Source organism: Cydia fagiglandana, chromosome 3 (assembly GCF_963556715.1).
Source record: "Cydia fagiglandana chromosome 3, ilCydFagi1.1, whole genome shotgun sequence".
NCBI lineage: Eukaryota > Metazoa > Arthropoda > Insecta > Lepidoptera > Tortricidae > Cydia > Cydia fagiglandana.
Genome location: NC_085934.1, coordinates 50,686 through 68,331, shown reverse-complemented (window position 1 = coordinate 68,331; position 17,646 = coordinate 50,686). Strand labels below are relative to the sequence as shown.

At 39.2% G+C, this 17,646-nt stretch overlaps 1 protein-coding gene and 1 non-coding gene across 2 annotated transcripts; one reads left to right on the top strand and one right to left on the bottom strand.

Moving 5' to 3' along the window:
* Nucleotides 1–334: 334 nt before the first annotated feature.
* Nucleotides 335–406, bottom strand: Trnah-gug (transfer RNA histidin (anticodon GUG)). The gene has a single exon. It is a non-coding gene; the product is annotated as a tRNA-His (tRNA).
* A 468-nt stretch (nucleotides 407–874) lies between these two features.
* Nucleotides 875–7,471, top strand: LOC134680469 (calcium and integrin-binding family member 3-like). The gene is made up of 5 exons (XM_063539600.1): nucleotides 875–1,148; nucleotides 1,736–1,770; nucleotides 3,692–3,809; nucleotides 4,516–4,643; nucleotides 6,809–7,471. The coding sequence occupies exons 1-5, from the start codon at nucleotides 1,098–1,100 to the stop codon at nucleotides 7,044–7,046; spliced, it is 570 nt and encodes a 189-aa protein (XP_063395670.1). The 5' UTR covers nucleotides 875–1,097; the 3' UTR covers nucleotides 7,047–7,471.
* Nucleotides 7,472–17,646: the final 10,175 nt, after the last annotated feature.

Here is a 17,646-nt window from a genome sequence, read left to right as displayed (position 1 = left end):
ACATTCCCAGCTCTCAAAGACCGAACTGAACTAAAGGAACTAAAAGACCGAACTAGTTCGTTTGACCGAATAACCGAGAGAGGAGCGCTCTTTGTAGTGACCGAGCAGGCACAAGCCTACTTCCTATCAGCTCCATAAGTACTTGACGTACAACTTGGCATTCAAACTTAGCGTGGTCCGACTCCAATTGATATGAGTGCCACCGCGGCGGCGCGCTCATTCTTTTTTCCGTAGTGCCACCATAGTATCATCCTTGCAACCGATTTTGTACTGATACCTTATCTGACTTACAAAAAGTAAAAAAAATTGCTCCGCCGCGACAGTGTATCATCACTGCCGTGACCAGGATTCGAACCTGGGTTACTACGGCCACAACGTAGGGTCCTAACCACTAGACGATCACGGCTGTCGGAGCTGTGCCTGATACGGCGAAAATAACCGTCGCACTCACTACGAGAGCACTTTCACCGCAGATAATTGAGTGACACCGTCGCGCGGAAAATAATGCTACAGCGTGTTAACCATTATGCCAACATTTTGCTCAAAATTTACAAAATGGATTGAGTTTCTTTAAACAGTTATCATTGTCATGTCTTTTTCAGTATTAAAACACAAATTTACACTTTACAATGTAGATGCAGTGTATGCAGTTGTATTTTCATAACATTGAATTACTACGTCTCCTAAATTGACGATTTATTTTTTGCGATTAACGTTTTTGCATGGTTGGTAAATGAACAATGCAGTACGAGTTTTTTTTTTATTATCATCAATATTAACTACGCCAATCGTGCAACTCTCTGCGCGTTACTCTATGTCAGGCGCACCCTAATTCGCGCTTGCCGCCTTAGTTTTACTACGGCCCCGACGGCAACAGGCTGCCCGCTGTCACCACCACTGCTCCACCACTACACCACCGCTACATCGCCACTATAGCGAAACACAAGCCAGTTATAGGCTACACCGTCCTACTGTGAAACAACAACGAGCGACACAACACACGTGCCGCTATAAGGAGTTAACACACACGTTAACAAGTGATCAGGCTTACATAGCTGCCGTTATAGCGACAGAATTACGAAGGACACGAGTGGGACATGGGGAACAAGGTGGTTACCTTTACGGAGCAACAGCTCGAGGACTATCAGGTATGTGGCTCATTTGTTCCATGTTCACATGGAAACTTGTAAAGTGTAAACAGTAGTTGCAAAAAGCGTGCATCCCATGACATGGGGAAGGACGGGATACGCTCGGTGTACCCCTTACATTTCATTGTCTCTTTCAAAGTGTCTTTTAAAGGGTCTCTACGAGCTGGATTCCGCTCTGCCCACGCCTCCCAAAGGTCCGAAACACCATTATTCCGTGATAGGAAAGACATTATATTCGTATATTTAACTGACTTCGGGAATAGTTTTGAAGCACGAGTATGTATGTATTTTATGTATTAGGAACTCACGTTGTTGGTGTCCTGTGTAAGCCGGTTTTGGTAAATGTGTTTTCCTGTGGAAGAAACCGCAGACGATTATAAGTTATTCAAATATTACGTTTTGTACAATAAATAAGAAAAAAGGCTGAAATTATCTCTTCGAGTAAGTTTTTTGTTCGCCATTACCGTGCCGCCTCGGCGCGCGGCGCGGCGCGGCGGCGGCGCTATAGCGTCAACAACGTGATGTAGGTACTTGCTAAGTTGTTCTCTTTATTTTATACTGAATTAACTACAAAGCATTTTGTTCAGGACTGTACATTCTTTACAAGGAAAGAAATTCTAAGGTATGTAAGTCGTAATTTTCTGCTATAGGTAAAAGCAATCCTTGGAGATTCAAATAAGTCGATCAGCTTGAAACTAAACAATATACATACCTACCTAAAAAAACAGTTAACTCGGAATGAAGAAAGTAAAACGGAAAGGAAAACAGATAATTAAGATCTTTGGTAAATTTAGTCATAGTATGTATATTTAGTACCTACTTTATAGATATTACTCGTATTAAACACAGCAATACTTGGTTACTAAGTGTAACATAACTCAATACCTACATATTTATGTCTCCATGTTCATGATTTTAATTTATTTATTGTTTATTGTTCATTAAATTAGAATATTATCTCTTTGCCTGAGATACAGGATTATATTCCTAGTTCAGGCGCACGTAAAATGTAAAAGTTCACGCACAATGTAACATTAGCAATAAGGTTTTTCTCAATAAATTATTCTATTCTATTCTATTCTATTCTATTCGTTCTACGTGCACCTTGCATTTAATCTGAGAACTACACACACAATTAATAACAGTAGGGCATTAGGGTAGGGTAAGAGAGAGACCCTAGGCAATTAGGGCATAAAAAATAGCGCATATAACGGCGTGTTTAAAATATACGCCACTCTAGTTGTCTCCCAATGGGGAAGCCTCTGGCTATTAACAATCGATGTTTAACAGCAAAAGGTCACATTTATCCCTGGCGCGTGCTACGTATTCTCTGGGCTTGCAGTGGTTTATATGGTGGTGGTGTGGCATTCAAGCTTAAGGCTCGGCCGCCAGCCTCAATTTCCTACAATTATATAGGCGGTGTGTTGACGTGCCCAAAATGCGCTCGAGTATTTAGCAAAAAGGTAGGGTAAGTGAGCCACCTAAAGGCGCACCAGAGAGTGGAACTCATGGTATAATAATATACTCCGCCTGGTACTCTCTTCCCGTCTTTTCTAGGTCACCTGACTGACACAAGCCTACGTCATCATGCGACAGCGCTATATGATAATATGCCATAGCGCTATATATAGCGGCCATGTTATTGTGACGTAGGCTTGTGTCATTCTGGGAAGAGAAGACCATGTTTTATTAGACTATGGCTACACTCTAATAACACGAGTTAAAAATTGCCTACTCGATCATACACCGTGAAAGTGAAATAAGGTTGAGTTGACGAGATAAAATTTCACTTAGTGAATGTTAGCCACAAATTTCATTTTTGGCTTGTCCAGTTTGCATTTCTAGGTTTGTAAAACTTATTTATGTGGAACGTCGTGTTAGAAGTAGGAAATGCGATGTCGCGGACTCTCGAGGGTAGGGTGAATGTGAAAGCACTCCGCTTCTTCTATGTACTTACATTTTCCTCTTCGAATTTCTTTGCCGCACCACCCAAATAGAGGATAATGTAAGCGAATCAGCCCGTCAAACCAGTAATAAACTATTAGCTACAGAGCAGTACGGTTATTTGCTTTCCTACCCGGCGACACGCCAGTATTCCAACCCCTGATAAAAGTTGAAAAAACAAACTTTCGGAGTATTCAGGAGCAAACGTATCACGAAAATACAAGTTGGTAATTAACAAATGAATCCTAATTAACATACGATGTAATTAACATTCGGCGGCACGAGGCGTGAATGAACCTCGGCCCGCGGCCCCTGTAGGTGTGTACTTGCCCGCCTGTGTGTTTGTATGTACCTACATACTGTACTGATGTTGGCGTAGATAAGTAGCATCCCCCGGGGATGCAACATCGTTAATTGGCACTTGATTCGACGGGGGGCTTCGCGACCCTGACCACTAGTTAATGAAAATATTGTGCCACTGTCAACCTGATGTCAATCACATTATTGACTAGCTATGTATACTCATAATATGACGATTACGACAGTTTTGGAGCACATTACATAGCTATTTGAGTGAGGAGTTGTTACTACTGTTGCAGAGTGTTCAAACGGTTCCGCGAGGTGAACCCCGAGCTGATCCCCAAAAGCATGACCGAGAACCAGGCGCACACCATCGTCGTGCCCGCCCACGAGATAGAGAAGCTGCCGGAACTCAGGGTCACTCTCTACTACTATAGTAGCTATACCTACTTAAACTATGTTGCTTCTAGCATTGCCAGATTGGATACCTACATAAACGAAACGAAAAAAAGGAAATTATAATATTATTAGTAATCGAAACTGTAATCAGTGAAATGTGCCTCTTGCACGGTGCCCATAGCTATACACATGTTCGTATAAATACTTAAGCTTGCATATCGTAATAGTTTTCATCAAGTAGTATATAGATAAAGCCGCAGAAGTGTAGTTGGCGTGGAGCCGTTATCGCGGGACATGACGGCGGCACGTGACGGTGCCCCCCCGCCCCCCCCCCCCCCGCCCTGCCGAGTGCTAATTACTTACCATTACGGCTCATTTATTACTTCTGCTTCTGACTTGACACGAGAGACGACAACCACTAGGCTAGCTGCTGATTTTTAATTACTTAAACTTGGTACCAAGATATTAGGTACATACATAAGAGACCTTTCAGAGAGTTGAATGCTCTATTTGTAAAATACCAACTTATTACATGTGGGTCACATCACATGCCATGCTTTAAAAGCTTTCACTCACACGGACGTGGATCCGCTGTATGAGCGGGGCAGTGCTATGAAAATGATCTGGCGATGTTCCATTAGCACACCGCCGCGATGCGCGGATCCGCGTCCTCGTGTCCGTGTCCAGGTAGATGAGGGGAGTGAAGGTTCGTGTCGTGTTGCAGGAGAACCCGTTCAAGCGGCGCATCTGTGAGGTGTTCTCGCACGACGGCTCCGGGAACCTCACCTTCGAGGACTTCCTCGACATGATGTCCGTGTTCAGCGAGGCTGCGCCGCGCGACATCAAGGCTTGGTAACACATGCCAACAAATACCTACCTGTCTATATGCAACAACAAGTATGAACATGCAAACCCTCTACCTATGCGAGTCAGTTTACAAGCAGTCAGTTGATTGCCGCTATTCAGCTTAGCGTCTGCTTATTGCAAGCGAACTGCTTTCAGCGAACAAAGATAATACCCAGCTGAGTTTATTTAGTGCGACTCACATCATATTTTGTTAGAAACTTTACAGGTAAAAAACCACCTTCATGTGACTGTAGCCCGCTAAATAGATGCCCTTATCGAGTCGACACAGAAATGTGTGGCGACATGAAATAGCACAACGTAGGTACCTATGTCGAGCAGATGTCGGGACACAAATGTTCAAAGCGATTATGAAATAACATACTGTATATTTCTAGCTGTCACCGTCGGGGGAGCCTCGTTTACGTGGTTTATTTAAAATACCTTAGCAGCGAGATCACTGATCCCTCGATTTTCTCGACTTCCTGACGGACGGAGTATTTATTTGAGCGTAGATTCCGATGATAAACGATCACGTAGCTTCATTAGAGTTGATTCATTGCATTTGTCGGCGGCGGCGGCGACGGCGGCATACGAAAGTGAAAGCAACTCCCACAGATACCTAAGGGGTGCGCCAAAGTTCATATAAAATTGCAAATTCGATTATTGAAACTCCGAAAATGTATCTCATACAATTTTACATCCTACTGATCATTACTACATTTTCATTTTAAACAATACTCATTGGAACTTCGAATTTATTATATTCATAATGTCACTCTACATAAATATCTCTATTACTAAAATTTATGCATATATTATTACTCGACATATCGATTTCGACATATTTGATTTTATTTATAGCAGCATGCTCCTGCAATAGTAAATGCTAAATAAGAAAAAAAAAGACAAAAATAAACAGAAAAGTAGGTCAAATCAGGTTAAAATCCTGCCAGAAAGGTGGGTTAGGTTAGGTTAGAACTGCGACCCTCACAGAACCGAAATGCTGCCAGAAAGGTGGGTTAGGTTAGGTTAGAACTGCGACCCTCACAGAACCAAATTTCTGCCAGAATAGAGGGTTTTAGGTTAGGTTAGAACTGCGACCCTCACAGAACCGAAATGCTGCCAGAAAGGTGGGTTAGGTTAGGTTAGAACTGTGACCCTCACAGAACCGAAATGCTGCCAGACAGGTGGGTTAGGTTAGGTTAGAACTGCGACCCTCACAGAACCAAATTGCTGCCAGAATAGAGGATTAGGTTAGGTTAGAACTGCGACCCTCACAGAACCGAAATGCTGCCTGAATGGTGGGTTAGGTTAGGTTAGGTTAGAATTGCGAACCTCACAGAACCGAAATCCTGTGACCCTCACAGTGAGCGAGCGTAGCGAAAGCAAATGGAGCCTTAGTCTTCGAGAAATTCTTACAAACAACATTATGGGCACAGATACATTCTCACTGACAACATTATGAGTAAAAAAAAACGGAATATGTATCGTTATGAATAATGTAGGTAGTAGTACAAAAAACTATAAAAAAAATATATGAGTAACAATTTTCGGAGAAACGATGATTATGACTACAAAGCGGTATTATTAGAAATATTCGAATAATAAATTGTATATGAGCCAATATGGACCCATACCTAAGAGATACTCCGAGCTGCTCAAATTAAATAGACCGACACGTGCTACGGTTACTGCCACGATTTATTGTCCTTGCCTTTTAATTCACTAGGGACAAACAAAGGTAGATAATTCGTCATTTTAATGGCCACTTAGGTCATCAGACATTTGACACTTTTCATGAATAAAACGGTGCATACTTATTAAGTTCAATTCGATTTAAGTCAACGGCAAGTCATTACAGTAATAATTATTCTGTTTGAATTTGTTCTACTTATTTATTTAATGCAGTGATTTCATGTTGCGTTATATTTTACAAATTCATAATCATAATCTAAATTTAACTGCTAATATATTAAAATAACCGCCACGCAACAATTCAACGAACGTTCTTATAGAAACGTTTCGCTTGTATGATGTTTGTCTATTTAGCAACAGCTGTCCACATTGACATACTTACGTGTTCAGCTCTTCATAACTAAGTAATACCTACCTATCTTCGTTCAATCGATGTGAGTAGTTGCAATGACAGTGGGTGGTGGATGTTGGCGCAGGTACGCGTTCCGCATCTACGACCTGGACGACGACATGTACATCGGGCGCGGCGACCTGCTGCAGGCGGCGCGGCTGCTGACGCGCGGCCAGCTGACGGCGCGCGAGCTGCAGGACGTAGTGGCCAGCGTGCTGGACGAGGCCGACCTCGACGCCGACCAGCGCCTCTCTTTCATGGACTTCGAGCACGTCGTCGTGCGCGCCCCGGACTTCCTCTCCACCTTTCACATCCGCGTCTAAACCCCGCCCCACACCTGACTAACACGCTACTTATATGATGGGGGTCGATCATCATAACATTTCATTCGATTTCTGATTTGAGCAGAAGTGCGATTTTTCATTGCGATGCTAAACTGTTCGATCATGATAAATACATGCTTATCTGAAATCAAATAAGTATCTATCTGAGGGCCTAGCCAAGATAACAATCGTTGATAGAAAATGCAGATCGGGCCCTAAATAATGCATCATTATTAATTACTTTTTGTAGCAGTTGTTATCACAATTTTTTTTTTCGTTTCGTTAGGCGTTTGTCGATGTTCGATTGTCATCTTGGCTCGGCACCCTGGTGGTTTTATTTCAAGTGATTATTAACGTATTCAAATGTTACAATCGTCACGAGATCTCGGCTCATTGGCAACTATAAACAAATATAGTAAAAGATAATAAACACGACGGTTTAGTTAAGTACTTTAAGAAGTAGTTTTATTTAATTTAATTAAATTTATTGTATTTGGTATATATGTAATGTAACTATAAAAATGTATGGATCTTGTTATCCGAAATAAATATATTAAATAAATAAATTAAATAATAGGTTTCAAGTTGTGAAGGGGTCAAAAGTAGCTCGAAATGGTTCGTGTAATACCTACCATCAAAAACATAAATGTAAAAAAGGAGAGCCAAGTTCAATACAAAAATTATGCTTGGCTGTGGGGTTCGCCGCAAAAAGAATGGAGATTTAAATGAGTGCCAAGTTCTATGCAAAATCCAAATATGTATTTATAGGAACAAAATAACATTATAAACAAGTATTAAACTCTATTTCTTTGCTTTATTGGATACCTATAACAATTGCTGTTATTTAAAAAAAATGCGAGATCTTAAAGCAGGTTAGATTTGACTTGGCCAGTTTTCATTACATCAGTCATTTTATAAAGTTATTCAACATATATATTTTGTAATTCTGATAAAAACTGGCCAAGCCAAATCTAACCTACTTTAAGATCTCACATTTTTTTTAAATAACAGCAATTGTTATAGGTATCCAATAAAGCAAAGAAATAGAGTTTAATACTTGTTTATAATGTTATTTTGTTCCTATAAATACATATTTGGATTTTGCATAGAACTTGGCACTCATTTAAATCTCCATTCTTTTTGCGGCGAACCCCACAGCCAAGCATAATTTTTGTATTGAACTTGGCTCTCCTTTTTTACATTTATGTTTTTGATGGGATATCAATACTTTTTGTAAAGAAAACTAGGCAGGTATTGAGATTTAATGTTTTTTCTTGTGTTTCCGCTGCATGTTTTTTACTTCTGTTCTTTGTATTAATTATGTGGTGCCGCGCGCCGCCAACGACACACCCACAGTATAATAAAGAGTACTAACGTACAGTATGGACACTCCCTGCCTCCCGTTGAAAGTGCCGCCCACCCGCTCTCGGTTACCTCACAGTTACCGGCTGGCAAGGACGCGACGACGCGATGCGCAGAGCGGAGACCACGTAAAATATTCAAATATTAAACAAATATTTACAAAACCTATCAGATCACACTGAAACCAATACAATATCTATATGAACAAAAAATCATGTTTACAACTTACGTAATATGTTGGTGGCCTGAATTTCCTTACGAAATTTTCGTTACTTTGTTTATACTGATTCAAAATAGGAAACTATTGTATAAATTGAGCTTAGATACCCACCTTACAACATAATACGATTCTTATTTCTTCCTAATTCGCGCAATGAGTTTTGAGTCATTGAGGTCATCGAACTTGACAACAAACTCGCGAGAACCCTCGCACGTCTTATCTCACTCACACAAGCATGGTACGCGTTCACCTACACGAGCTTCTCTGTGTGCGTAGGAACGCGTTTGTTTCATACATTTGATCGCCAGTGTCCGGGGTGTGACACACCGTTGGCCGGTTGTTTAGCGCGTATTACAGGTTTTTTGTATGGGGAGATTGGGGACCCCCCCCTATTTTTTAACTTTTTTTATTTTTAGATTTTTTCCTACGCTTACACACAATAACCGAGCTGGATTCCAAATTTCATCCTTCTAGGTCATCTTGAAGTAGGTTAGGTTTAGGTACTTATATGTCAGTCACAATAAAAAATGTTTTTTTTGTATGGGGACCCCCCCTATTTTATAACTTTTTTTAATTTTTAGATTTTTTCCTACGCTTTCACACAATAACTGAGCTGGATTCCAAATTTCATCCTTCTAGGTCATCTGGAAGTAGGTTAGGTTTAGGTACTTATATGTCAGTCACAATAAAAAATGGTTTTTTTGTATGGGGACCCCCCCTATTTTATAACTTTTTTTAATTTTTAGATTTTTTCCTACGCTTTCACACAATAACTGAGCTGGATTCCAAATTTCATCCTTCTAGGTCATCTGGAAGTAGGTTAGGTTTAGGTACTATAGGTATGTCAGTCAGTCTTAAAATTTACGACTTTTTGACCTTCATATCTTTATAACCGTTTGAGCTAGCTTCATGAAATTTGGGCTTCTAGATGTTCTTATGGATATAATTAAACACACGTAGTTTTATGTGTTTACGTTAAAGATGTTTTGAGTTATAGAAGGGTCAAAAGTGGCACCAAGTGGTTCGTGTAATATTACACTTGGCGCTGGCTAGCCAGTTCCTTTGCTTGAACTTGGCTTGACACGCTGCCGCGTGTCTAGATTAGTTACACACGGTTGCTGCGTCGCCAGTTCCTTTTTCTTTGAACTTGGCTGGACACGCTACCGCGAGTCTAGAAACGACAAGGTATTGAAACCGACCCTGTAAATATAATACTTAAGTAGGTAGTATTTAGCTGTAGGTACATATTTAAACACACAAGTCTGGCTTTACGACATTGATAGCTCATAAAAAATATTTCCATAAAAGGCGACGCGAATCCTCTACTAGTACCAACCACTACACAATATTAAACAAATTTCTGAGCTCTCTTTTTTAATAAAACCGGAGAATAAACCATGCGACAGCGGCAGGTAGGCAGGTTACGTTTAATATAACGTGTACCTGTGTCCCGTGTACCAGCCGCCGCCCGAGGTTGTTTATATTAATCTCCCGTCTTTCAGGGAAGTTGCATTTCGCCCGGATTTATTATTTTACTTTCGTTTCGGAAAATAGGCTGAAAGATTCGAAGTTAATTTAATAATTTTAACTGCACACTGACATAACATGACCATATGCGCATTTCCAATTCAGAATGGGCACCAAATATATTATACATATAAGGTAAACATACTAGTGCTCGACGCGGTCCCAGTACATGTCATCTTGAAACTTAAGTCATTGTCAATAGAGGTGCCAGCAAGGTGGCATTTATTGGGCATTAGCATGTCGAGCACTAGTATGTTTACCTTACGATACACTAAATTTGTAAAGGCTGGCGATGAACTCAACTTAGAAAACATTACAGTTATTTCAAGAAGTTTTGACTGTGTTAGTCTGTGTGGCTAGGTGTGTGCTTGCTACGTACGTAGGTACCTGCGATGTATCGTATCGTAATATTCCCAGACGTGATCAATATTTATCTCGTTATCTTAATAGCCTGTTCACTGTCGCCAGGATTGCCTATTACGGCGATAATACGTCAGGTGTCGCTTACAGACCTGACGTGATGCCTTGGTTAGAGGCCAACGTAGGGCCTGATATCTAGGACGGTGCACTTTGAAGAGATACAGTAATCAGACGTTAACACGATGAATTATATCGTACCTTATTTATTTAATAACAAAAAATATATATTTAACCTTCAGAGTGGTACTAACATAATCCTTATATAATATAATTATTTAACTTGTTACTTCTAATAAATACATACTGTCGTATTTCTAGCTCATCAATACAACAACTTTATGCATGTACCTAACAATAATCCCGCCAAAACCGAGTCACGTGGATTTACCGTGTACTACTATAGACATCTAGCGACACATTAGCTTATTTTATACCTTTGAATGTATACCAGTTGCCAGTCAATAAGGCTACGTTTATTTAGCTAAATATGTACATAGTCTCTGACGTAAGAAATCAAGCGGCCTTGTTTTGAGAGTTTTAATTAAATCTATAAACAATTACTACTAACGCTATATAGAGACAACAGTAGACACTAAAAGTTTAATTGGATGATTATTTATTTTACTTATAGTGTGTATTATTTACGTAACATAGACGTCGCATCCTTCTATTTCTATGGATATGTTGAACTGTATATTAGTTTTATTAATAAAAAATAAAATAATTCAGCCTACATACATACGTCCCACTGCTGGGCACAGGCCTCCTCTCATTCGCAAGAGGGCTTAAGTTAAGTTTTATTAGTTTACTTAAATTCTAGGAACATGAATATTATTATGGTAATTGGAACTATCATTATGTTTTTGAGCACGAAAAACAGGAATTATTATTTATGACGAGTATAAATTATGTAGTTTACATACAGTACTACTAGCGCCATCTGTGGACTTAAACTGAAATTACAATATTTAAGTAGTAACTTGTGACCCAGTAAAAGGCAAGATTGCAGCCATAGCAAAATTCATTTTTTTTTATGTAGTTGCGAATCACTATCTAATCTTGCAAGTTTTATCGATGTATTAATTAAGCTATCGAACTACATACTTATACGGGAGGGCTTCAACCAATTCAATTTCACAATACGAACATGTAAGTTTGTAAATAAGGCGGTGGTACAAAATCTTGTTTATTCGACAAAGACATTCATGAATTCATGAATGTTTGCGCTTCGTGTGTGAGTGCCGCAGCGCGGGATCCGGGATACAACGCCGGGCGAGAACCGCGTGTGACGCGAGGATGTGCGGGGGGGAGCGCTGTTTACCAACAACATGGAAATGTCAAGGCTTTCACATCTGCCCATTTTAGCGCACTAGGAAGGTGCATTTTGCCGTAACATTATCAATTTTCATGTTTGGCCTATTCTAATATGTCATGAATGAAAAAATTCATGTCACATAGATACTCGTATATATTTTCATGTAAAATGGTGCCAAGACGAAACCATAAGGCTCGCACTGACAAAAAGTTATCAGATCTCTTGTAGAGCCAGGCTTCTAACTCTACAAGCCCTAACTTCACAAACTCTACAATAAAAACCTTGTTGTTTTCATAAAAATCTTAGCATCATAAAAAGCAGTTTCGTAATTTTAAAGGTACGGGAAAGGTTTAGTTAGTGTTTACATAGATATATGCTACTACTAGCGCCATCTAGTTGTCTTAAGGCTGCATAATGTTATATTTATGGGCTAATAAGGGCCAATTGATGTATTAGGGAAAATTTCGCATTACAGCATCACCCACTTCGGTTCGTCAATGGGTGTCGAAATCCAACCAGTGGATTCGGAGAAAATTGGCAGTAAAACTCACCAACAATATAATAATAATTTGATAAGTGTTTTACAAAACCGGCAGATGGCTCTTGACAAAGGACTCGGACACAGATAGATCACGCTGTTAAGATTTTTCTACAAATAGCCAGGCAGTTAAACACATACATTGGTTAGGTAAGGTTCGGAGTTAGGTTGGGTTTTGAGTAGGGCTCGCGGTCGAGTCCGTGTTTCGTTTACACGTTTCGAATACCCGTTTCCGAATAACACGTTACACGGTTTTCTGGCCCGTTCCGCACGTGTAATTAAGAAACGTGTAATTAAGATCCGTTTCCACGGATAAACGGGTATTCGAAGAAACGGATCTTATTTACCCGTGGCTCCGGACACGTCCTTGACGAGTAGCGAAGGAACGAACCGGCGTACGAGCTACAAATGAATAGACAAAAGATTTATGACTAGTTTTTGTCATATTTAACCTTAATCCGTGGTTCATAGAGTCGAAATTCAATAAACGGTTTACAAACATTTTCTGAGCAGGTAGTTTTTGCTTGCAATGTTGCATTGCAATACGAGTAGAAAATTAGAAATACTATACCTATAGTATGCTACTTATCAAAAATGTATTTCATATAAGACTTCAAATAAGTACTAATAGGTAGATAGGTACTTTATGGTTTATTATAATTATAGCTTGATAGCAATAAATATAAAGTGCTAGTAATAAAAAATAAAAGCAATAAAGAGTAAGTATAAAGACAGTACACGATAAAACCTGGCCATGCATGATCTGGTAGGTATACAATATTCTTACCAATTGCACATTTTTAAACATTTCCTATATTTTTAATAAGCTGTAAATATAAGTTCTATAAGTATGTATACCTATGTAGTAAAAATTCAATCAATTGTCAATCATATTACTGATATTACCTACAATGTATGTGTGAGTTTTGTCGAATATGTAGGTACATTTCATTGAATGTATTCTGTCAATAAGAAATGTATATTTTTTAATCTAATTATTTTTTAACTTACGTAAGCCAGACATCTTAGTATGTATTGTTATAGTAAACCATGTAAAAATTAAAAATTATCATGTGTATCTGCCAATAAGAAATGTACCTACAACATTTAATATAATTAATTTTGAATTTACGAAAAGTCTTACATCTTATTATCATATAAAATGAACTTTAACCCTTATCTTGGCATCGTAACACCCGTGATACATGGAACTTAAAAAAATCTAGCAAGTTCACTTTATTACCTAACAAAATAATTCTGCCATCGATATGTCGAGCTACCCTTCTTACTTATAGAAAAAAATAATAGACACGAGTGTCATTGTAAATTAATTAGTAATAATCAACATGGCGCCGCGGAAACAATAGATTTCGGTTCGTACTGGAAGTTTTGCATTTATTTCTTATGTTAGTATATATTTTTCCATAATCTATATTTTGATGTCTTTACTGTCTCTTAGTGCATACATATTTACAATGGCTTTGAATTTAAAAACATTTAATACACAGAACCTTACATGAAACTGTTATGTATTATATTTGATACAGTGCCAATGTACATATAGAAAGGATTGTATTACATTTAATACATTGCCAAGTTATCGTCAAAATAGTTTTACATGATTTTTTTATTTTTTCGTTTTTGTGGGGTTACAAAACATGCTTCAATTATTGAATATTAGTGGTCGTATTATTTAGTTATTAAACTTTGTTTTTTTTAAGAACTAGATGTTATTTAACTATATATTCGTACGCTGTAGCACTATTGCTACGCCGTAGCCCGTAGCACGGAAAAATATGTGTATGGCAAAAAATGGCCCCAAAGTAAAAAAAATTTTTTTTTTTTACTTTTAATTATTTGTTTACTTTTCATATTTTACTCAACTTTTTGCTGACGACTTTATTGAAACTTTACGGGATCAAATTTTCCGCCCATGTGATCAGGTATTCGTAGATATAATTCATATTTACAGATTTAATAGTCATCTGATGCTTTAGATTGCGTTTAATTAGCAGTAAAAGCTAATTTTTGTAGCATTACATGTTTTATTTTTATTAAAATCTACATTTTTCTACTAAAAAGTAGGTAACTATTTTGTCGAGTTATTGGCACTGTATCAAATATGATACATATGATTTTCCGAAACTGGAAAATCCTGGATTTTTTTCCTTATTTTTTAATAGTCTAGTATGCTCAATAGGTAACAAAAAACTAAAAAAATGTTTATATTTAAGATATTTTGAGCCTTGCCAAGATAAGGGTTAAGACTGTACTAATAAATATTATTTGCAATATTTAGCAACAAAACAAAAACGATTTTAAATTAAGATAACTTGGAAATACTGTATTTTACGAACTGACGGACTAAGTGGCGAACTGGAGTCATACTTAAACAAAATATTTTAAAAATCATATTTATTTCTTGTTCATTCTAATTGTTTTTGATCTCCCTCTTATCATATAAAATGCTTTTTATAGTATGGTGCGGGCCGCAGCGGCTATAAAACAATGGGAAACATTTTACTTCTTAAATTTTTGCCGCTGCATTTGTTACAATATCTTGTGTAGACGTGTTCACGTTATTACACCGACATAAAGCTTATAATTGGCGGTGGCAGTTCTGATAATGGTTTGGGAACCTACTTGTTTTTAGCGATATCAGACAAAAGGGTATTGGAAAACAACACGTTCTAATTCTAATGAATGGAACACCACCGGCCGGCATTTATTACCTGAACACTAGTGTGAAAGTGACCCAAGTGAACATGAATGATTACCAATTTTGAGATCTATGTTAATGTATTTAACAATATAATCGCAAGGTAACCAAGGTAACATGGGTTTATAAGGTTCTCGCGTGAAATCCTGCGCTTCGAATGCCGCTTGTGTGTACTTTTTTTTGCGTCGTTGGCAGATTTGCTGTTTTACGCGCAGCAGAAAATTGATAAAAATAACAAATAACCACAAAGTAATTCATAATTATTTTCTAATTGTTATTTTTAACTAATATAGGTAGTATTTGTCTGCACATCTAAGTATTCTTCACGAAACTATACTACTTAAACCATTACCATTACATATATATAAAATGTGTTTCTTTGATTGAAATATAATTATGTAATAAAACTAGCCTACTAGCAATCATAGTAAAAAAAAGGTATTAAACTAGGGACGAGTAGGTATAAAATTAAAAATAGTAGACAATAATATAGAATAAACCTCATGGCTGAACGACGCTCGCTAAAGTTGCAGTCTCCCGATGACGCGAAGTCATATAGGCAACTCAATAGACGTATATCTAAGTCCTTGCGACATGATCTGCGTCTCTTTAATACTAACCGTATTAAAGAGACTATTGAGCGAAACCAAGGCTCCAAAGTGTTCGCAAAGGACAAGTCTATTGGGCAAAGCCAGCTGACGAAGCTGAAACGGGAAGATGGCAGCATAGCGTCGAGCAAAGCGGAGGTTTTAGGCGAGATCGAGAGGTTCTATGGACAGTTATACACTTCGATCGCAAAGCCCGTCGACAGCTTGGTAGGAGATCCAAGAGCCAAGCTGTCCCGACATTATACCGAAGATATCCCGGACATCAGTCTGTACGAGATTAGGATGGCCCTGAAGCAGCTTAAGAACAACAAGGCGCCGGGCAAAGACGGAATCACTTCAGAGCTTCTGAGAGCGGGTGGAACACCGGTACTTAAAGTCTTCCAGAAGCTGTTTAATTCCGTCTTGTGCGAGGGCAAAACGCCTGAAACATGGAATAGAGGCGAGGTGGTGCTGTTTTTCAAAAAAGGTGATAACAGCCTATTGAAGAACTACAGACCCATCACGCTTCTGAGCCATGTCTATAAGCTGTTTTCAAGGGTCATCACGAACCGTCTCGAACACAGACTTGATGACTTCCAGCCTCCCGAACAAGCCGGGTTTCGAAAAGGCTATAGTACCATATACCACATCCATACGCTGCGGCAAGTTATACAGAAGACCGAAGAGTATAACTTACCATTATGCTTAGCGTTTGTGGACTATGAGAAAGCCTTCGATTCGGTGGAAACATGGGCAGTGCTTGAGTCTCTTCAGCGATGCCATATTGACTATCGGTACATCGAAGTGTTGAAGTATTTGTATAGTAACGCCACCATGTCGGTCCGAGTACAGGAGCAGAGCACGAAGGCGATTCCATTGCAAAGAGGCGTAAGGCAGGGAGACGTTATCTCTCCGAAACTGTTTACTGCCGTAATGGAAGACACCTTCAAGCTCCTGGAATGGCAAGGACTTGGCATCAACATCAACGGCGAATACATCACTCACCTTCGGTTTGCCGACGATATTGTAGTCATGGCAAAGTCGATGGAGGAACTCAGCATGATGCTCGATGACCTCAACCGAGTTTCACAACGGGTGGGCTTGAAAATGAACATGGACAAGACGAAACTTATGTCAAATGCCAATGTTGTGCCCATCCCAGTCTCTGTTGGGAACTCGGTACTCGAAGTTGTTGACTCGTACATCTACCTAGGACAAGTAGTCCAATTAGGTAGGTCCAACTTCGAGAAGGAGGTCAACCGCCGAATCCAACTCGGTTGGGCAGCGTTCGGGAAACTACGTAATGTCTTTTCGTCCGACATACCTCAGTGCCTCAAGACGAAAGTCTTTAATCAATGTGTGTTACCAGCGATGACTTACGGCTCCGAAACGTGGTCTTTCACTATCGGCCTCATCTCAAAATTCAAAGTCGCTCAACGAGCTATGGAGAGGGCTATGCTCGGAGTTTTTCTGCGTGATCGAATCAGAAATGAGGAGATCCGTAGACGAACTAAAGTCACCGACATAGCTCACCGGATTAGCAAGCTGAAGTGGCAATTAGCAGGCCACATTGCGCGCAGAGAAGATGGCCGATGGGGTCGAAAAGTGCTCGAGTGGAGACCACGGACTAGCAAACGCAGCGTAGGACGTCCACCCACAAGATGGACGGACGACCTTGTTAAAGCCGCCGGAAGACGCTGGATGCGGGTGGCTTCCAACCGGTACGAATGGAGGTCCAAGGGGGAGGCCTATGTTCAGCAGTGGACGTCTTATGGCTGAGATGATGATGATGATGATGAATATAGAATAGGGACACCTACTTTGATTCATATATTGTATAGTTGGCTAAATATGTTATATCAACACAGTTACAAATAATTAAAAAAAAAAATCGTACGCCAAACGAATCAGT

Bases quoted from the DNA above. Each gene is read 5' to 3' on its own strand.
- LOC134680469 (XM_063539600.1), top strand. From the start codon at position 1,098: ATGGGGAACAAGGTGGTTACCTTTACGGAGCAACAGCTCGAGGACTAT. The intron at 1,149-1,735 runs GTATGTGGCTCA...CATTTTGTTCAG, and splicing joins AACAGCTCGAGGACTATCAG to GACTGTACATTCTTTACAAG. The intron at 4,644-6,808 runs GTAACACATGCC...ATGTTGGCGCAG, and splicing joins CCGCGCGACATCAAGGCTTG to GTACGCGTTCCGCATCTACG.